General features: G+C 36.0%; 1 protein-coding gene across 2 annotated transcripts in view; it reads left to right on the forward strand.

Annotated features, from left to right (window-relative positions):
* STK26 (serine/threonine kinase 26) overlaps positions 1 to 22,468 on the forward strand; it is a 64,108-nt gene that overhangs the window by 16,663 nt on the left and 24,977 nt on the right. For both annotated transcript variants that reach the window (XM_019719511.3, XM_019719512.3), the window contains exon 3: positions 16,127 to 16,357. In XM_019719511.3, coding sequence (XP_019575070.1) covers positions 16,127 to 16,357 — 231 coding nt within the window. The remainder of the gene's footprint in view (positions 1 to 16,126; positions 16,358 to 22,468) is intronic.

A 22,468-nucleotide genomic window follows, 5' to 3' on the forward strand; every position in this document is an offset into this window, starting at 1 on the left:
CTCTCAAGGCACTTCCAAGCACAGCAGCTGTCTGCGGATTTCTTTCTGGCTCCCACTGGGTGGCCCCGGGTGGGGCATGGGCTGTGGCTGAAGTAGACCTAAGTGGATTGCTTCCAAGGTGGTCCTGGGGCTGAACCCCCAGTGCCTGGCTTCAAAATGAGCTGGAGCTGTCGTGTCAGCCCCTGCACAACAACTCTTCCACTGTAGTCAAGGCCAGTCCTCACAACCAGTGAGCCCAACGGTCAGTCCCTCACATTGATGTGCAGTTATCAACTAAGGCTCAACTGCAAGAGGAGGGCACACACAACCCACACTAGGGACAAACTTGGAGTACCCAGCTCAGGTGACCAGAAAGACTGAGTCACTGAATCCCACAGCACACCTATTACATAAAGCTATGCTACTAAGACCAGAAGACATAGCAGCTCTACTTAATACATAGAAACAAACACAGGGAGGCAGCCAAAATGGGAAAACAAAGAAACATGTCCCAAATAAAAGAACAGAACAAAGCTCCAGAAAAAGAACTAAGCGAAACGGAGATAAGCAATCTATCAAACACAGAGTACCAAACACTGGTTATAAGAATGCTCAATGATCTCAGAGAATTTCAAAAGAGGGATAGGAAGCATAAAAATAGAGCTGGAAACCATAAAAAAGAACCAGTCAGAAATAAAGGATATAATAATGGAAATGAAGAATATATTACAGGGAATCAACAGATTAGATGAAGCAGAGGATCCAACCAGCAATGTAGAAGATAAGATAGTAGAAAACACCCAACCAGAACAGCAAAAGAAAAAAGAATTCAAAAAATTGAGGAGAGTTTTAGGGGCTGCCGGAACAATATCAAACGTACCAACACTCGCGTTATAGGGGTACCAGAAGGAGAAGAGAGAAAGCAAGGAATTGAAAACCTATTTGAAGAAATAATGACAGAAAACTTCCTTAGCCTGGTGAAGAAAATAGACATTCAAGCCCAGAAAGCACAGAGTCCCAAACAAGATGAACCCAAAGAGGTCAACACCAAGACACATCATAATTAAAATGTCAAAGGTCAAATACAAAGAGAGACTCTTAAAAGCAGCAAGAGAAAAGCAGTTAGTTACCTACAGGGGAGCTCCCATATGATTGTCAGCTGATTTCTCAACAGAAGCTTTGCAGGAAAGAAAGGAGTGGCAGAAAATATTCCAAGTGATGAAAAGCAATGACATGCAACCAAGATTGCTCTACCCAGCAAGGCTATCATTTAGAATTGAAGGCGAGATGAGCTTCCCAGACAAGAAGAAGCTTGTATTAAAAACCAGTATTGCAAGGAATCTTAGAGGGACTTGTTTAAGATAGGAGCGGGGTTAAGAATGGGTGAAAGGGGAAGGGATTAAGAAGTACAAATTGGTTGTTGTACAGTAGTCACGGAGATGTAGGTTATAGCATAGGAAATATAGTCAATAATATTGTAATAACTAGGTATGGTATCAGGTAGGTACTAGATCTATCAGGGTGATAGATGGGAATGGGGCTGGGGCAGGGTGAAAAAGATGAAGGCATTAAGAAATAGAAATTGGTAGTTAATACAGTATGGGGTATGTAATCAACAATGTTGTAAAGATCATGTAAGGTGCCAGATGGGCACTGGACTTATCAAGGGGATCATGCCATAGACTGTAGATGCCTGACCAATGCGCTATACACCTGTAGCTGTAGTAAAATAATATTGAATGTCAACTGTTAACTAAATGTATAGGTATATACAGTCACAGGATGTGGAGTTCAACATAGTGAAGATAGTCAATGGTATTATAACAGGTATATAAGATGTCAGAGAAGTAGTAGCTTGGGGGGTGGGTTATCACTTTATGAGGGGTTTAAACATCTATTACGTTGCTTTGTACACCTGAAACTAATTTAAAAAATGGAAAATAATAATATATTAAAATAGTTAGATCATAGCGTATGAAATAATCATACTTTACCAAATGCCACTTAACTACTTGATTTAGTTGGGGAGATGCCCAGACATAAAACATATATTGGTACATCACAAAATTATGAAAGGAGAAAAAGAGCAGCAGGTATTATTTGTAATTAGCTACTGATTTCCTTCATCTTTGTATTCAGTTAATCATGAAGTCTATCACTATTTTTTTCCTGGAGAATGTTAGACATCATCCCTTTTTTAAAAAATCACGCTATTCTGGCCTTTGTCACTAAGTAGATTTAAGGCAATGTACAGACATGATAGAGTTACCTGAAATAAGACTTTATTTTTTCAGATTCATCTGATGAAGGCTTTCAGGGGCTCCCTGCTAGCCTGACCAGAAAGTCCTAGGAAAGATGAGTCAAGTCAGGCTACCGAGATGGTCAAGAAAGGCATCACCGGCTAGCTGAGCTGGCTTTGAGACTGGGTGGGAAGACGGGAAAGAAAGGGAATGAAATTAGCCAAAGCAAGAAAAGACAGAGGGAATTCTAAGGTTGTTTTTAAAAATGTTTATGGGTCCTTTTGGGGTGGGCAGTGAGGATTTGTTTGGTGAATGGTACTTTCTCTCTGGTTAGGGCTGTAAAATGATAGGGTACTGGTCAGTTCAAGTTGTAGATCACAGATCTTTTCGGGTAGCACACTGTTCAAAACATTTTAATTACTTTGAATTGCTCATCAAGCGTATTTTGGTTATGGAAATTCAAGAACTAATTAAGGAACTTTGTCATTTGTCTCCATCCTGAGGTTACTTGTCATTGCCCTCCCCACCCCACCTCCAGCTAGAAATCACTCATTGTAAAATCAAAAAATCCAAGTATTTTATAAGGGTTATTTCCAGTTCTAAAATTCTGTAAAGTTCTTAAACAGGTTACATAGGTTGGGAGGGGATCAGATTTTTGCCTATATTCACATTTGATACTAGATGTTGATTATCTTTATTAGAGAATTATAGTTTTGTTGATTGCTAAATGAACAAGGACTATAAATTTCAACTAATAAAATATATTATCTTAGCCATAGCATTGTGGAGAACATGTAGACAGCTTTATGTTTATAATGGTATTTCTTAAAAATTGAAAGATTCAATTTATATTAGTAGATATTTCATAATTTCAGTAGCATTCTCCCCTTATTTGAACATTTAAGTTGTCATATGTGTTTTGGTAACATGAACAGATTTCAGCAATATCAGCACAGATCAATGGGGATAAAAACTGGTGAATTTGTACCTTTAGGGATAGGGATTAAGATACTCACAAGTGCTATTGACAATGGGCTGTAGGGTAGGATGGAGACTGGTTTGATAAATTTCAGTTCAGGAAAAGTTGGTGAACTTTAAGAGGAAATTAATTTACGACAAGAAGAAGAGTTCTCTAAGCTGGAATTCTTTGGGAAAATGGAACTATGAAAATATTTAGGGCTTTTTTTTTTCAAATGAATTGGTACTCCCTGTACAAGGAAAAGGGAATAACAATAATAAAACCATCATCAGTGAGGATGTTAAAATTTAGCCCCTGTTTTGTTTTGTTAATTTAACAAATTTGTTAACGTAAACTAATTTCTCATATATTTGGGTGCATCATGGTGCTGAGTAGAGAGCTAACTTTTATGCTCATTTATGTTCTTCTTAGCTTAGGTTTTCAGGTACAACTGTCACATGTACACATCCCATTTTACTTGATTTCTGAGTGTATTCTTAGTATTTATTAATACACTGTTCCAAATCTTTTAAAGAAGTAGATAAGTCATAAAAAATAACAATAATCATTATTACTTTAGCCTTGCATCCATACACATGCATAAATACTCACTCTGATGATTGTTGAAAATATTAGAGATCATTCTTTTAGAATATTCTATAATCTCCTCTGTTCCATTCTTAGTGTTTGCAGAGATTAAAATTGTTTGCTATTGACACCATCGCGCCATCAGTATCATTTTCTTAGGATCATAGAATGTTAAAGCCAGCAGGATCCAAGAGATAATTTTCCTTTGTCCTAAGATTCCATTGGGTAACTCCTTGCAAATACTATTTCATTAAATTTGTTCAAAATATAGATTTGATTAAAGAGGAAAATGTTACAGGGAAATTACACTGCAGCCACTTTCTCATTAAGAATGAAAAGGTAAGTCTATGTAAAATTCCACTTTTACAATCAGTGTTAATTCTGAAAGAACTCATGGTGTTAATAATTTAGTGCTATGCTTACAAGCTTCATGCCTATTGATTTTAATTGGAGTTCCACATCTAGAAGGAAGATAGGCAGTGAGAAAATCAATTTTGTTTTAATCCAATGCATTTTAATAAGTGTGTTAAAGATTCACCATGACATTATCCATGACAGTTCGATATTTGCTATAAGGAGCTTCTGCTTTAGATTTTCTCCAAAGGTATTTATTTCTGAAAGTACTAGGATGTCATCCTCTTATTTTACCTCCAGTATGGATAGCATAAAATGAGGTTCTCAATGTCCATAATGTTAAAGTGCCCTGTGTGGGTTTGATTAAATAATGGCCTGAATAAATTAGGATACTTGTTTTATCATTTATATATTAGTAGAACCTTTGTCTTCCTTTCGTAGTATGCCTTGTCCCCCTTTCCAAATAAATATTTTATTGTTAGGGTTTGTTATCAATCCCAGGCCATATTTATGTAACATCCTGTCTAGTCAGTAATAATCCCTTTAATTTTAACATTAATGCTTATGGTTAAATGTGATCCCTGATTGAATCGTGTATTTCTGTGTGTTTAGCCCAACTAAATTGAAAAGTACAGCAGAGTGATACGCAGACTGGGACTCTTCAAGACTTCTAATTTTTGCATTCGAGTATGAAATCATCCTAGACTCTCCAAGACATGCAGTAGTCATGTGGTTCTGGTTAATAGTGATTGCAGATGTGTTCCCAAAATCAGATTTGCATATAGCACTGATATGCATCCCTCTGTGTGGCTACTACCAACTCTCCTTTGGGTATAGCTCCATATTATTTCAAGACATGCTGTTTTGCAAACTAAAGAGTTCTCCAGTAGAAAGAAAAATCTCAAAGTTGTCAAACTTTGGAAAGTTTTTGTTATGTCAATCACATGTGAGAAAAGGGATTGACTTAGAACTTCATACCTATTTTAATATCCTTCAGTTTATTGAATGTAATCTCCCCTGTACCAAAAGTCAAAAATCAAATGGCAAATGAAAGGACAACCTCATGTCAAAGATTTCATCTTAGGAGGGCCCCCAGGTAAACACTGTGCAAACATCCCAAACCCACAGTATATGAAGCACTATACTGGGTGCTGTGAGAGTATGTGGTGCTTAGTGAGACAGAGACCCATCCTTAATGAGTTTACTCATTAGAAAATAGAAAGGCCATGGCAATAAAAGAGTGCAAAGATAATAAAATGCGTGCTGTAATGGAAGCTCAAGCAAAGGGCTGTGGGAGGGCATAGGATGAAGCAATTGATTCTCTTTGGGTGATCAATTTCCCCTGAGGAGTTGGAAAGGTGTTTTTGTTTGTTTTTCATTAGAGATGAGGGATTTTCAGAGATGAAGGAGAGGTAAGATATCAACAGAGAAAATGGTATGACTCAAAGGCTCAAAAGTAAGAAAGAATTGTTCCCCAATGGAGCATTTCATTTAAGCTTGTATGTCTAAGCTACTACTCACTGAAGGTATGGGGTTTGAGATATGGTAAGACATCCATGAAATTTTCCATTTGGGCACTTAGTTTTTTTGGATGTTCTAGTTCTGTATGTCGGCAAGTATAAATTAGGCTACTTTCTGAATGGATTTACTTTAAATTGTAAGAAAGGAAGACTAATAGAACCTGTATGAGCTGAATTCTGGCTCCCCTTGACTTCCTTAGAGCAGTCAATCACATATAATGGCTTGTGCAAGGGGTAAGAGGTCAGTCTGAACAGTAACTCACTGTTACTCTTTATCCATCCTTGGCTTCTGAGCCTGCTTCATTATAGTATCCAAAAGTTGGGACTTGAATGCAGTCTATTAGTGATTCTGAATCTCTTACTTGAAAAATGGAGTAGTACATACTTTTCGTTTGAGCCATTGTGTACCACTGTAGAATTGGCCATGTGACCAATGCCAATTCATCCCTTACCTTAATGATCGATTCAAAACTAGAATTAGCAACTGCTAGTGATGCAAGCAGAACAGAGGGACTGGGCTTCTAATACTTCACAAATCCACAGTGTGAGAACTGTAAGGGATTTAGAGATCATTGAGTCTACCTTTCTCCCTCATTATACAAATGGTGTAGCTGACATTTAATTGCTGATTTTTTGTAATTTCCGGGATAAGCAAAATTAAGCCTATTTGCCTGACCTCTCTGCTCTTTTTATCTCTGTAATACTTATAAGAAACCAGACCTCTTTTTTCCTTTGTAATGGTTGTAAGGTCAGAGAGAAATGAGTTAAATGATGCAATGGAATTTGCATCCAGTATTTATTGTGATGATAGCCTTGACTTTTGGTTTACTGAGAGAAGAATGTGATTGTTTGAAGGGTATTTCCCTCCCCTTACCCATGGATATAATTAAAGGTTTAAGGGAACTTCAGATCCCAAAGAGTTAGTCAAAAAGACAAAATTAGTTATTTCCTTTAATTTAAGACATCTTAGATCCAAAGATGATTTACCTGACTCAACAAAATAGTCTGACATTTATACTCTCAATTAAAATAACAGGAACTTAACGATCTATCTTGGAAATGGAGCTAATAAAAGTGCTGCCTGTTATGACTTGGTTTCCTGCTTTAGGAGTTCTAAGGTGGGGGACGTTATGGATAAATTCCCTATTATCCTGTCTGTATTTCATTTTTCTTTAGAAAAATGTGGTATGTGGTTAAGTGAAAACAGAAAGAAATGTTTCATTCTTCTTTACTGGATTGTAAATTGAACTGTCTTACAAACATATGTAAAGAAATGCATTCATCACATCCCACAATGTGTCCACTCACTTCATTGTTCTTTCTTTTGATCTGAATTTGGGTATAAAGAAGAATGCAAGTTAGGAGGCAGAGGAAGCTCTTCTCTTATACTGTCTTGAATAGGGGGAATTAAGTGAAGGGATAGTATCAGATATTCTTTTGTTCTTAAAGATTAAGTAGACTCCAAGTTATTAATTAGGAGAAACTCCTCACACTGTTATGTTATTCATGCAGTTATGTCAAAACCTTTTGTAATAATTTTAATGAACTTATCCTTTACTAAAATACCAGGGGTGCCAAAAAATATATACACATGACTTGTATTCGTCTTTTGTATATATTGAGTATTAATATTTTAATACAGTTTTTCCTTTCTTAAAATGTGTATACATTTTTTGGCACCATCTGTATTTGCATTCTAAGTATTTTTGCTAATGAAGTGCATTTAAAATAGGAATAATAAAATAAAGGGAAGATGCAAAAGTACTTATAAATTTAATTTTATTTCTGACTTATAAACACATTTTTCTTGTTGCTATGCACAGTATTACTGAAAGTTTAAATGGGTCCCTTAAGAGTTCAAAATAATACTGTGTGTGCCTTTGACTTGATGCTTTGCCAGTAAGACCGGGGCTACCTTGCTGCTACTTCATGCATCTCAAAACTGCCTTTTAAGCAAGTGAGTAAAGACAGGGACTCAACTGTGATTTGATAAAATGCTGTCTGATGACCAGAAGGAAACCCACAGTTGTTGTGACACAGTTTTGACATTTATTTCACTGCATACACATAAACTCAGGCAATTTGACTTTTTATGTTGCAAAAGCAAGTTATAGTAACTTTTGAGATGTAAAAGTGTGAGTATGCCATAAAAATATAGGTAAACTAAGAAGATCTTCTTTATGTGTTTAGCTCTCATAAACATGCAAATACAAAAATGCAAACTCAAACTAACCACCTAAAGAAATTTGACCACAAGCCCAATTAATTCATATTTAATTTTGAAACATATACAGACGTACTTAGTTTTTATCTTAGGTCCTATTCTGTTATATGCAAAATATAGTGAAGCTACGTATTTCACTTCAGAGATATAAATCACAGAGGTCTCTTAAGTATTCCATATTTTATCAGGTACTTGTAATATGAACCTGAGGTTGTACAAAGCAGAAAAATATTCTTCTGAAGTCAAAGTTTTCAAAAGTTTAAAATAATTTATGAGGAGTTTTGTCCTCATTATTAAAGTAATCTAAGTATTCACATGGTCATTTGAACAATTCTATTCCAACATAAAACCTTCCACAAAAAAATACTATTTTTTTGTCTTGTTCTTTTGTTGTTTTTGGTTTATATACCACATATCAGTGAAATCACATGGTTCGAATGAGAAACAGAAACTCATAGACACAGACAATAGTTTAGTGGTTGCCAGAGGGTAAGGGGGGTGGGGGGTGGGGGGTGGGAGATGAGGGTAAGGGGGATCGAATATATGGTGATGGAAGGAGAACTGACTCTGGGTGATGAACACACAATGGGATTTATAGATGATGTAATACAGAATTGTACACCTGAAATCTATGTAATTTTACTAACAATTGTCACCCCAATAAATTTAATAAAATAAAATTTTAAAAAAATACTATTTTTATTCTCGGAAAATTTCATCAATTTGAGAGTCTATTTTTATGAACAGAACTGAAAATCTTAGTGTTAAAGGTGACTGAAGTACAATAAATCAGTGATAAAGTTGTAATTAGAGCTGTTGGCGTCTGGACATTGCATCCTATGAGAATCATGGTGTGGAATACCATCACTACTTTGCCTCCTACACTCTAAAGGCTCCACATTCCAGTCTAGTTATTGACATGGAAAAAATGGGCTGAGTGTAGTAATCTTGCCAAAAAGTCAAGATTACATACGGCTCACTTCTCTGTAAGAGTGTAATATGAAATATTTGGTAATTGTGCATATATGCAAGGATTAGTCAGTTGCAGAGTGGTTCAATAATTGTAAGTAATCATATCATTTGAAGACTAGGGAAGTCCTCTGTTAAGTTTTTCAAATTCTTTTAAGTTTTAGTTTTTTCAGATTCTTTAAATGTAGGGCTATTACTAAGTAGACATTGGGCAGTTGTGTGATCTGTTCATGATGGAAATAATTTTGGTTTTATAGCAAAAGAATATAGTTTAAGTTACAAATTAATCCAAGCTGTAGTGAAAGAAACTTAGACTTAAAAATTCAGGAGTCCTGGGTTCACATTTGAGCTTTGCCTCTAATGAACTACCTTATATTCTTGAACAATTTATAACCACTCTAGGCTTCAGTTTTTTTCCCTATAAAACTAGATTTTGGATCAGATGTTTGCTAAATTCCTGTTCATCTCAAAGATTCTATAATTCTTTTAATGCCAGAATTTCTTTTTCTCTTAATAACCTCTCCCTACCTCTACCATTATTTTGACATGAATAGTCTTAAATTTCATAGCTTCCATTAGGTGGTATTACCCTAGGACACAGCATGCATTCAATAAATGCTTGTTGCTGATGGTGGTGATAAGGAGTTGGATCAAATGACCTATACATTTCCTTCCAGCACTAAAAGCCTGTACTGTTACAGTTCTATCCAGGGAGAAATCAGTTGTGCCTGGATCATATATAGCACTTTAAAAAGGTAGTGTCCTGTGATCTTGAATGCAAGCAGTACTAGGAGGTATATGACTATTGATTTTAATCTTTATTTTTCTTCTGGCAGTATTTTGATTAGGAAGTACTCCACAAACTTATAAGGCAATGTTCACAGGACAATTGAAAAATCTTAACATAGGCAATCATAATAAAGCTAATTGAATTTGAGGCTCATGGAATCACCAGAGAATGACTTTTATTTACATGTATTCTACTTGTTAACTGACAGTTGATAGTACAGACATGGAAGTAATCCAAAAAAGCATTTCAGCTCTAGCTTGAGAGAACTAATCTGAACAATTTAAATACTAGGTAGCTAACGCGATATCTCTAGTTTTTAGTACATTGTTAGGCTAAAATTTTTAGTTATTCTCTGTGATTGTCAGGGCATCCTGAGTTCACTGCAAGCCACTCCCCATGTTACCACTTGAGAATTTGAAGGGAGTAAGAGGTCTTCCTTTCTATGTGGCTTGATATCATTAGCACATTTTTGCTCATTACTTCCTCTATACATCTCCTCTTCAGTGAGTCACTGATCGGCCTATACACACATCAGTCTTTGTAAAAATGCAAATGGTGTCCCTTTTTTGGGGTTGGGGGGTTAAACTGCACTTTATTTGTTACTATAACATTGTCTTCTTTTTTCAACTGATCAACCGTATGCATGCAAAAACTTCTCTTCTGAATGGAACTGCTTCCACAGCCCCTTGGATATCAAAAAGTAAATTGCAAAGGTCAATTTGTAGTTCTCTCCTCCTCTGTAGCACTTCTAAACAGTGTGTGTGACACATACCACAGAGGTAAGAAAGACCATCTTTGATAAATTATCTTCTTAATTGCAGAGAATTTTTTAACTTAAAACTGACAAAACGCTAAACTGTGCCTTTGATGAGGCCCCAAAGACCAAAGATCCATCTCCTCCTATTTGAAGAATTAGTTAGTCCCCTGGAGTGTCCTAGCCTCTGTAGGACACTTGATAATGAGATCCACTAAGGCTCTGGACAACTGCACTAAAAAAGCCTTCCACCACCATCATTTGCCGGTTGTTTGGACCACCCAGTCTTGCTGGCAGAGGGGGCAGCAATTGTTCTGTTCACCCACAGGGACATGAAGCAGTTGTGGAAGGAATAACTACATTCTTCCCAGACCACAACGCAATCCTTTTGTTTGTTTTCAGCTTGATATCTAAGACAGGCATCCATCATCTGGACCCTGCAGATGGCATATGGACCGCACTCCATATCCCAGCTTCACATGGCCCCGCAAATGCTGTTATAGCCCAGAGCATTCATAGAATGGGTTTTATTAAGTTAGGGAGGCAAGTATAAAACCTAGTTTGAGGTCAGCCTTGCACAGCTTAGTTCTTAGTTTTTCAAGTTTCTTTCAGAATACGTGAGCTCAACCATTCCTGGTCAAATCCTCTGAGAAATCTACCTCTCTTCCCTAAATCGATTGTGTTTGCACTCTCAGCTCCAGACTAGAGGTCTGACTTAGCTACCTCAAAGAAACTAGATTTGTTACCTTTGGTTCTTTCCAACCTTTGGGTCTCTATGTTTCCATTCTGCTAGAATCCCAAGACAAATTCTAATTTTCTTGTTTCTCCTGATCACCTATTTTTAATGCCCCCTGATGGGGTTCAGGACAGGCTACCTCAAAATATGGCACCCTGTGAGTTTTTATTTCCTTATGGAGGATCTGGTGTCATGTTAAAAATATTAAATAAATTTATATTTTTCTTCTGTTCCTCTGTCTTTGTCAGTTTTTCAGACCCAGCTAGGGACTCTAAGAGGGTCAAGGAAAACTTTTTCCTTCCCTACACCCCCCCTCCATAATTTGTACCCATTTTCTACTAGCTAACCTAAACTAAACTAGTACTCTTTGTCAACCTTGACTGTTTCCTGACTGTTTCCTTGACTGTTTAATCATCAATTAAATCTTAACCTATTTTACACCCTATTATTATATTACACAGGCTATCTTGGGTAAAAAAATGTCAAGACTAGATATACAAAGTGTATGGGATACATTGTGTATGTTTTCGTAAATATTATGTCTAGTCTTATTTGGGGGTGGGTACTAATTTTAGACGTGTCCTTAGAAGAAGTATTGAAGACTTAATTTTTAAAATATAGGTATATAAATACCAAGATGCTCTTGGTTTTGTTTTAATCTCCAAGTTGTCCTCTATGTGTGCAGAGTTAGAAGAGAGCCACAGGCTTGCCTGGGGGAAATTATGATAATGAGTTCCATATAATCAAGGGTACAAATTCAAGATCTGTTTGCCGGTGGTTCCCAAATGCTGATCTTAAAACTGGTGCCAAAATAACGTAGAAAACAGTTCGGAGTACTTGTTTAAAAATACTGATTGCTGTGCCCCAATCGTAGAGATTCTGAATTAGTAGTTTTGGAATGAGGCCTAAGTATCTGCATTTTAAAAGTTGTAGTAGGGATTCTCATGTGCAGCCAGAACAGGAAAGTACTTAGAGAACCTTCAAAATTTCCGCCAGCCCTGATTCTGTGATTTAAGTATGCAAGAAGTCTTCTTCCATCTGTCCCTGACTTTACACAGGAGACAAGCAAAATGATCATCTTACATTTTTCCCTGTTGGACTTCCTAAGAGTATTTCCATACTAAAAGGTTATTGTTATCCTTGTTGGTGTTTTAATAGTAATGATACCTTCTGTCTAAGACAAGTTTGTAATAATGTACTTATACCTGAAGAGTCCAAATTCAATCAAAGGACAGGTAAAGACGGTCAAGGAATAAGTGAATGTTCTGAGATGGATCTGTGAGGTTTTCATTTTCATAGACACGTTTTTGTGGGGCATGTATAAATTGTCTACCATTCATCATAAGTCAATATGAAGTTAATTTAGCTGTTCCTCTCATGTACTGCTGCAGAACTTAGAGATCCTTTCTAGGCTATGGTTTTGAGAAGGCAATCCAAAAACAGATATGGTAGTAAACTGCAATTTTGCAGTAGAAGTAGAAAATGTTGGAAATTTTAATATTCTTTTTAAATTATTTTTTTTTCAGTTACAGTTGACATTCAACATTATTTTATGTTAGTTTCAGATGTACAGAATAGTGGTTAGACATTTATATAGTTTATGCAGTGATTCCCCTCCACCCCCAATTGGTCTAGGAGAGGAAGCTGACTTGACTTGATTTTCTTAGAGGCTCTGAAGAAGAGTGATGTGAATGATTGGGCAAATCAGCTTTACATAGGTCGTTGTTAAATTGTGTTACTTGGGATGTTTACTATTTATTTATTTGACTTTTGCTCTTGCATCAAAAACAGAAAGGGAATCTGTCTTAATAAAGACTCAGCAAAAAGCTGGGGAGATGGTGAAGGGGGAGTTAGAATTTAGGTGTTATCTATCCAAAATTCAGGAATTGGCAAATAGAGCAGGGGTCTCTGTCCTCAGATAGTAAGGGAAGTGAGGTTATACCAGTGAAAACTTGTTTTCATGATCCCTTCCACTCTGAAAGTTTGGGTTTTGCATGAGAAGTCTTAGTCCCAAAATACAAGAGTGGGGTATACAAACATTGTGTAAATGATGCATCTTTCTCTTTTTCTTTCTCCAGCTTGATATTCCTTGATTTAAAATCTTAACCTATATTGATGAGTTAGGATTCTTCAGAGCTTCTTTAAAATGCAAAATGTGATTTGATTTTTAAATCTTTGATTTACATACTTTCAGGAACCCATTGATTATAGAAAGCCACAACAGCTGTGTTCTCCCTGGGGTTGATTGTTTCAATCAAATCCTTTTAAAACATGAATTAGGAAGATCAGGATTTAATCTTTGTTTCTTACAGCAAAAAATTCTTCTTATAAAGTTAATGAATGTACTTCCTAGTTGAGAGTGTATCAGGAAGTACATACTATATATTTTTTAATCAATGGCATATTTAAAACTTTTAGATTTGTTTGTAGTTAGATTGCAAGAACTGAAATATTTGTTCTTTTTATTTTTCCAAATCCACTGAATTTAGGAAGTTATAGGGAAGTGAACCTATCACCAAGCTATTTGACGAGTATTTTTGCCACAAGATATTAGAAAGGCAAGAACCATCACCAAAAGAAGGAAGAGAGGTATCTTGTGGATTAGCTATTGCATAATAGTGATCACAATGAAGTACAATGTCTTGGTAAAGAAAGAATACACCAAGGAAATCAATAATGATGGTACTCAAGTTTTGGAGAACATATTATAACAAAATGTGAGCATTAAAAATGCATTTGAAACCTACTGGAAGTCTAAACTATTTTTAAAAACCTATATGGGAAGCTCACAATATGTTTCATGTGGGTGCTGGAGGTGGATTGGGATAACAAGTAGTTTGCAATATCAAAGAGAGTACTACATAGAAAGTACAACTATTAGAAATGGGGAAAAAATCCAACCAAGGAGAATGGAGAAGCTTATAAATTAAGTAGGTCATGTGCAAACAGTATTTAAGCAAGTGGAAAAAAGAAAAGTTAGTGAAAACATTTTAAAAGCAATTATAAGTTTTAAAAGATTTTTATTAAAATATAGCTAACATACAATATTATATGAGTTTCAGGTATACACCATAGTTATTCAGCATTTATATACCTAAAGAAGTGATCAATGTGATAAGTCCAGCAACCATCTGACACCATACCACATTATCAAAATATTATTGACTATATTCCCTATGCTATACGTTACATCCCCATGACTTATTTGTTGCATACCTGGAAATTTTGAACCTTTTGTTCCCCTTCCCCTTCCCCCTTTTTATAAAATTTTCAATTACAGTTGATATTCAATATTATTTTGTATTAGTTTCAGGTGTACAGCATAGTGGTTACACATTTATATAATTTAAGAAGTGATCCCCCTGACTAGTCTAGTACCCACCTGGCACTACACATAGTTATTACCATATTATTGACTATATTCCCTGTGTTTACTAGAGTAGTAGTAGATCATTTTGGTGATGATGGTGCAAAGAACTTGATGAGAGAAAAAATATCCTTAATCTTTAGCTTTATCCTTAGCTTTAATGATCTCTTTGTCTAATAAAAGAAGATATAAGTGAACATGCAAACTCTATAATTGTCTCCTGAAATTGATGACTAGATAAAATTGTAGTACATGAACAGATAATCTAGGTTCAATCGACAAATTAAATATAGACAGTTCACCAGAACTAGATAACATCCTCTTACATTTTAAAGGAACTCAAAGTAAAGTTTTAGGTCCAGACTGACAAAGCACTTAAATACAAACTAATAACGTGTCTTTTGGTGAGGTTTGGAAATCTTGTCTTTCTACTTGATTAGAAGAATATATTCAGCAATATGAGTTTAAGTAAGTATATAAAGGTTATCTTGCGAGAATAAAATTTTAATTAAGAATTGTAGGGGTGGCCAGGTGGCTCAGGTGGTTGGAGCGCTGTGCTCCTAACACCGAGGTCGCCAGTTCGATTCCCACATGGGCCAGTGAGCTGTGCCCTCCACAGCTAGATTTGTGAACAATGGCTCGACCTGGAGCTGGGTGCCCTGAGCTGCTGTGAGTAGCCGACTGACGACTGGTGACCAACTGCCTCAGCCAGGGGAAGCGCAAGGCTCATAATACCAACATGAGCCAGTGATTTGCGTCCTCCACAACTAGACTGAGAACAGCAACGGCTTTACTCAGAGTTGGGCGGGGAGGGGGACAGGAGGGAGGGGGAAAAAGAATTGTATATGATAAGATAAAGGATATTTGTGAATCAGGAAAAGACAGTGAATTTATAAATCTAAGTCATGCCTATACATTTGTTAACCTAAAAACCTATACTTGACTACAGATTTTGTTGTAGCAAATTGTCACTTACTCTGGATTCCCACTGAAGTAAATTGTGAAAGTTCAATATATTACCATTTCCTCATGAGTACTAGCAATTATGATAAAGGCATATAATCTTATTTCAGCCATTGATGAGAACATAACAAATGGATAAGATCCCAAGTAAAGAGGAAAAAAAGACTCATAAATTCCTGAGTCTTTTGTGTTCTGTATTGTTTACATGGTGGTTTAAAAGAATAGGTGGGTTGATCGGGATGTCCAAGTTGGAGAGAGAAAAAGAAAGTTAAAAGGTAATATATTTCTGGGGCGATGTTAGAATTGTTAATGATTCACCTACCTGTAGCTTAGGTTAGGTATTCTCTCACTATCACTACCACAGCATTAATGTACAAACTGTGCATAACCAGCTGCTTTATTCTAAAATGTGCCTGGCCCTTTGGCAGGCATCAGGGACAACATTTGCTGTATAGGATTGTTTGTGGTAGCAGGATCAGCTAAACTGTTAGTGTGAGTGATCCAGTAGATTATGGACTAGCTGACCATTTGGGGTTACAATTGTTCCAACAAAGCACATGTGAAGAGTCAAGGGAATTTTGTAGGCTTTTAAAAAATGTGTTAATGTCTTATGTGATTTGTTTTCCTTTATTAAAAAAAAAATTTGATGGAGAACGTTTGTTTTCTTTCTCTTCCCCATCTTAGAATAATATAGCTGATCCAGAAGAACTGTTCACAAAATTAGAACGCATTGGGAAAGGCTCCTTTGGAGAAGTTTTCAAAGGAATTGATAACCGTACCCAGCAAGTGGTTGCTATTAAAATCATAGACCTTGAGGAAGCCGAAGATGAAATTGAAGACATTCAGCAAGAAATAACTGTTTTGAGTCAGTGTGACAGCTCCTATGTAACAAAATACTATGGATCATATTTAAAGGTAATGTGTGTGCTCTATTATTTAAGTCATAAGGTATTTGAATTATAAGTTTTTCTTTCTTTTTTAAATTCTATTTTTGAAAGGCAGTGTCTTAAATTAGGATTTGGCAGTCTTTGGCCTCCAGGCAGAATCTAACTCCATTCAGAGCGCCAAATAGACTGTTTTTAGATTTAGCAGCTGTATCCTGAATGCATTCCAGTACTCAGTTGCACCATTTTTCCACACCTGAACTTTTGGGTTGATGGAGGAATAGAAATGCAGCTGGTCCTTGAGACATATCCTTTGTCAGGAAAGAGCTTCCCCCCTGGGCTTTAACACATTATTCTCAATGGTCCAGTCTGTCTCAACCTCAGAATTGATGGAATATGTAAGTAAGTCACTTATTCCTTTGAGGTATGGTGGTTATTTACACATCTCCCTGTCCTTTCAGGTTGTGAGCTCCTTAATGGCAGGGAGTTTAGCTCAACCAGTCTTGGTTTTTACATCACTTAGCACAGGGCATAGCACATCTTAAGCACATGAGAAATATTTGTTGAAATGAAATTAAATAGAATAATATCTATTCCCTCCCCCCATCCAAAAAAAGTTGGATTTTTAGTTTCCAGGATCATGCAATTAGCAGACACCTAATGTTCCAGCAGATAGAGATGTTAGTGCATAACAGAAAACTCTTTAGTAAAATCCAAGAGTTCCTGGGTTCTAGAGTTAGAAGTTAGATTTGTGCCTATTGAATGTGAAGCATAAATAATTTGAAAAAATTGAGCTTAGATTAGTGTTTAAATTACATTACAATTAAAAAATTTTATTCCAAGGGCGTCCAGTTAGCTCAGTTGGTTAGAGCGCGGTGCTCTTAACAAGGCTCACAGTTCAATCCCCGCATGGGCCACTGTGAGCTGTGCCCTCCACAACTAGATTGAAACAACTACTTGACTTGGAGCTGGTGGGTCCTGGAAAAAAACACACTTTAAAAAAAACACAAACTTTTTTTATCCCAGTGTCCAAAATTTTCAAAGGAAGGCAGTTAGATCTTTGCTTTGCAGGGCTCACAATGGGGGAAGGCTTTTTTTGTTTGGTTAGGTTTTTTGGTTCATCTATCTCTAGGCCAAAAAGGATATGTTTATAACTTACCAAGCTGTTGGCCTGCATAAAAATTAATGCTATCTTTTTATGTTCTGACCAAATAAACCCTATGATAATTTATCTGTATTAGTTAATACTGATATAGAAATTCATCATCAATTTCCCTACCTTCTTACAAAGGCTGATTTATTCTAATATTACATGAAATAGATGAATGTGGAAAGAATGCATAGTATAATGAACCATTAAACAGTCAAACAGCTACTATGTATCGTACACTTTACTAGGTGCTAGATATAAAAATGAACAACTCACTCTTGCCATTAAGGAGCTCACAGTCCCATATTGTGCTAAAAAGGTGCAGCTATTGTGATTAAATATGTCTAAGGTACAAATAGAGCACATCTATAAGCAAGCAGTCACTTCTATTCTTTTTTGGGGGGATGGTGTGAAGGCTTCCAAGAAAAGGTAATACTGCTGGCAATTCCTGTTCAATTTACTTCTTAGCGTTAGCCATTACTCCATTTTACTATATGCATAATTATTTGATTATTTGTGACATGTGCATTCATATTCTTTCCTAAGCTTAGTTAGCAGATCATATTCCTTTTTAGGAATCCTATGAGTGGTCACTCAATCTCAGTAGTTTTCGGTCCTCCTCCTAATTCCCATAGCATGAATTTATTTTCGTGTGTGTGTGTGTGTGTGTGTGTGTGTGTGTGTGTGTGTGTGTGAGAGAGAGAGAGAGAGAGAGAGAGAGAGAGAGAGAGAGAGAGAGAGAGAGAGAGAGATTTGTTCATTATGGTTTACTCTTTCTGGATTTAATCCTGGTAATTCCACACCCACTCTAGAGCAAACCTGAACTGTTGCTATTTTGAGGCATCTGTAACAGGTAAGTTATTTTTAGTAACTAACTTCAAATATTAAATAAGCCCTATTTAAAATAGGCTATTCTATATTATATTGAAAATGGGCACTGAAATGGTATTGACTGTTTTATTGATTGCTTATCACCTCTGTTTATTCATATTCAGTACTCTCACAGAAAATGAATTGTAGCTCTGTTTGCATTATTTATTCCTAAGATTTTCCCTTTTAAAAAATTCCCCTCATAGTATACACATACCAGTCACCCAATAAATACTTAATTCTTAAATAAATAAAACTGATAGTTTGTTTTGTCCAAATCTGACTGTAGAATGTTCTCACACCAGCCAGTGATACAAAACCATTATCCAAGATGTCTTTTTAAGGCTTAAACAGAATTATTTTTATTTCCTTTACCCATCATTAAATTCCATGATATGAAAGACTACTTTGAAGAACATGTCGCTTCATAGTAAAATTGTAGAAATTCACAGCTGGCTGATAATTATTTGTATCCTGAACCTATGTACATTAAAGTAAATAAATATGTGTGTGTATTATCTCTATATAGATGTACATATATACACACAAAGAAAAAGACATATGATTTTATAACCTTTTAATACTATTTAAATTACTTTCTTAAATTGACCAACTATTTTTCTTTTTTTAATTAAAGTTTATTTGGGTGACAAAGGTTAATAAAGTTATATAGGTTTCAGGTGTATAATTCTGTAATGCATCATCTATACATCGTATTGTGTGTTCACCACCCATAGTCAGTTCTCTTTCTATCACCACGTACTTGATCCCTTTTACCCTCATCTACCACCCCCCACCCCCCTTACCCTCTGGTAACCACTAAACTATTGTCTGTGTCTGTGAGTTTTTGTTTCTCATTTGTTTGTCTTGTTCTTTTGTTGTTTTTGGTTTATATACCACATATCAGTGAAATCATATGGTTCTCTGCTTTTTCTGTCTGACTTATTTTGCTTAGCGTAATAATCTCAAGATCCATCCATGTTGTCGCAAATGGCACTATTTCATCTTTTCTTATGGCAGAGTAGTATTCCATTGTGTATATACCGTATACCACATCTTCTTTGTCCAATCATCTATCAAAGGACACTTTGATGTTTCCATGTCTTGGCCACTGTAAATAATTAATATTAAAACAGTGTGACTTTGTGGGCTTGCATATTTTTAAGTAAAATCATATCAAATATAACAAGGTTCTGTTTAATGAAGTCAATGTAATTGAAGGCTACATCCTTGTACCATCAGGGAACTGCATTATCAATCAACTTATGTTCTTATTGTGACCCATCCTTCCATTTCAGTTGACATGGGGAATTTTGTGAATCAAGTTAATTGAGTAAAGTAGGATATGGGTGTTTCTCAGGTTGTCCTTACACAGGATATCATGCATGACCAAGACCTCACTGTAAACTGCAGGAAAAGTTATTGCATTTGAGAGAAAACTATACACTCTTTGGAACTGTATACAGTTGTAGTGATTTCCTTGAGACATGCAAAAATGTACTGGGTATTCATTTTGACTGAGATCACTGTTTAACTTCATTTTTAAAAACAAGAGTGAAAACCAGACAAACACATCAGTATAACCACAGTATTTTCCTTTAATTTCAGTTCACTGCAGATTTTCATGAGAGACAAAGCTAGTCTTTATGAAGAGTGCTAAAATAAGCAAACCCTTCCTTTCTGATCTCACAATATTGGGAGAATCTCTTATAATTTTTAAATATTTTTCTAGTTCAATGTAAATCTTAAAATGAAGCTCACTCAGGCATTGAATATAATTTGAATCGTACCTTTATTTTCTGTTGAAAAATGGCTTTATATTTCTGTTTATGTTAAGGAAATATGCCCCCCTCCACATACTACCACCACTGATATTTATATTTTTTTAAAAAACTGAACGATTAAAGTAAAATATTCCAGAATGGAGTCTGTACAGTTTTGTGGCCTTTTCATTATTTTTCCTGAGACTTGTCTGTGCTAACTTCTTAGTGTTTGGTGAATGTTTCTGGAATATTCTTTAATTTTAAAATAATTTGAGTTTTCTTATAAAACTTGAAGGAAGCTGAAAAGAGAAAAAATTTCTCCTTCCTACAATGTTTTTTCCTCAAAATAGTAATAACTTTAAATTTAATATAACACACCTCTAAGAAGCCCCGTATTAGATTCAATTCAGCAGATATTTATTTATTTATTGAGTGGCCACTACATATATTCCTCTCATTCTGCATACTTGGCCTGGTCATTATCATCTATTTTATTCCGGTAACTTCTAAATTCATGTCTCTGGTTCTAGCCTCTCTCCGTAGCCCCAAATAGGTATATCTAACTTGCCAAATATTACCCACTTACCTATGGGTAGGTACATCAAGTGCAATAACCCTAAAACTGGGGAGTAGCATTTGAACTAGATGTTGAGTATGATTTTGATGGGGGTTTGGATGTGAGGGTGGCATATAGGCAAGACATTCTAGACTGGAAGAAAACGGGTCAGAGGTGGTGAGGTATCTGGCAAGATTACTCTACTGTCTCTTGCAGTTCTATAACACTTTATATTCTATTTATTTTTATTGTGGTAAAATATATATATAATAGACATAAAATTAACCATTTTAACCATTTTAAGTGTACAATTCTGTGGCATTGCGTACATTCAGGTTGTTGTATAACCATCAGCACCGTCCATCTCCAGAACTTTTTAACCTTCCTCAACTGAAACCGCACACAATAAACTATAACTGCCATTCTCGCCTCACCACAGTCCCTGGTAACCACCATTCCACTTTCTGTGTCTATGAATTTCACTGCCCTAGGCTCCTTATATAAGTGGAATCATACAACATTTATCCTTTAGTAACTGGCTTATTTTTTTATACATGCTGGTTTATGTGGTCAATGTTATAATTGGCTGTTGGATTTATAGACCAGCCCACTTAATTCAACATGTATTTGATATGTAATACAATAATGATCTCTCAAATACATATAATGGGTATTTTAAATATATTTTTCTATGAACAAGTGAATTCCAAATTCCACAGCAGCATTTCTTTCCCCTTTAGCCAAGTGTCTGCTTTAGCAGGAAACCGCTGGGTTCGAAGGCCTCATAGGGTGATAGAGTTAGTACTTCAGACACCAGTAATTTCTTTAGGCTCCAACCTCTCCTCAGTAAATAGTATAACTCTAGAATATTTACTCTTTAGGCATTTTGAATTTTGGAACAGAGAGCCATTTCCTAACCCATAACTGACCACCCATGTTGATGCAGCACTTTAAACTTACCCCTTCAACCCGCTGTTAAAATGTGTGGATCGTTTTCTAAATGGAGAAACTGGAGTTTTTCCTTCAGGGACTTCCTATGCTTAAATGTGCCAGATGTACTGTTATGGTTTCCATTCACTTGGCTCTTCTGGAATTGTAAACCAGTATGTAGATATCATCTTAGCCTTTTAAATAATTCGAAAGCAAACCAAACATACTTACTTGCATTCTCCAACACAAACATCTTTTACCAGAAATCAAAGGTAGAAGTTGTAGTCCCCCAAAAAATTACAAACATAGGATCTAGACTTTTTGGTCTTGTTTTGTTTGTGATTGGAGTTTTCATTGAGACCTGCTGTGAACAAGGAACTGGTAAGAAGAGCCTCTGTAGGTTAAGCTTCCTTGAGCAGAGAGGAACCTCACCAGCTCGCCATTTATGCCTGTGCCTACTCAGGCCTTGCTTCAGTTCCCATGCCTGCCTAGCAATCTTCTGAATGGCCAGACCTATGACCATCCTCCAGTAAGGCTTGTCTCCGGAAGTGGTGATCAGAAGAAAGCAGCCAGAAAAGCTACCAGGCCGCTCTAGTTCTCTGCCTGTCTCAGAAGAGTCCTAGTTCCACTGAAAAACTTAGCTTGCTAGGAAGAAACCTTCTTTTCAGATCTGGAAGTTGCTTAGTTATAACCTTAATCACAGTTTAAGCTTTCTATGAATACTTCTTAGTAAAGAACAGATGGTTGGTAAGTTTCTGTTTTGAATCGGTAACACACACACACATTGTTTTTAAACTTGGAAAACAGGTGGTTTCATTCATGCAGAACTGCAAAACAGATAAACATGTTTTATAAGATCCTTTCATTTTCTTT

The sequence above is a fragment of the Rhinolophus sinicus genome, chromosome 18 (assembly GCF_057876585.1).
Source record: "Rhinolophus sinicus isolate RSI-liver-muscle chromosome 18, RSI-T2T, whole genome shotgun sequence".
Taxonomy (NCBI): Eukaryota; Metazoa; Chordata; class Mammalia; order Chiroptera; family Rhinolophidae; genus Rhinolophus; species Rhinolophus sinicus.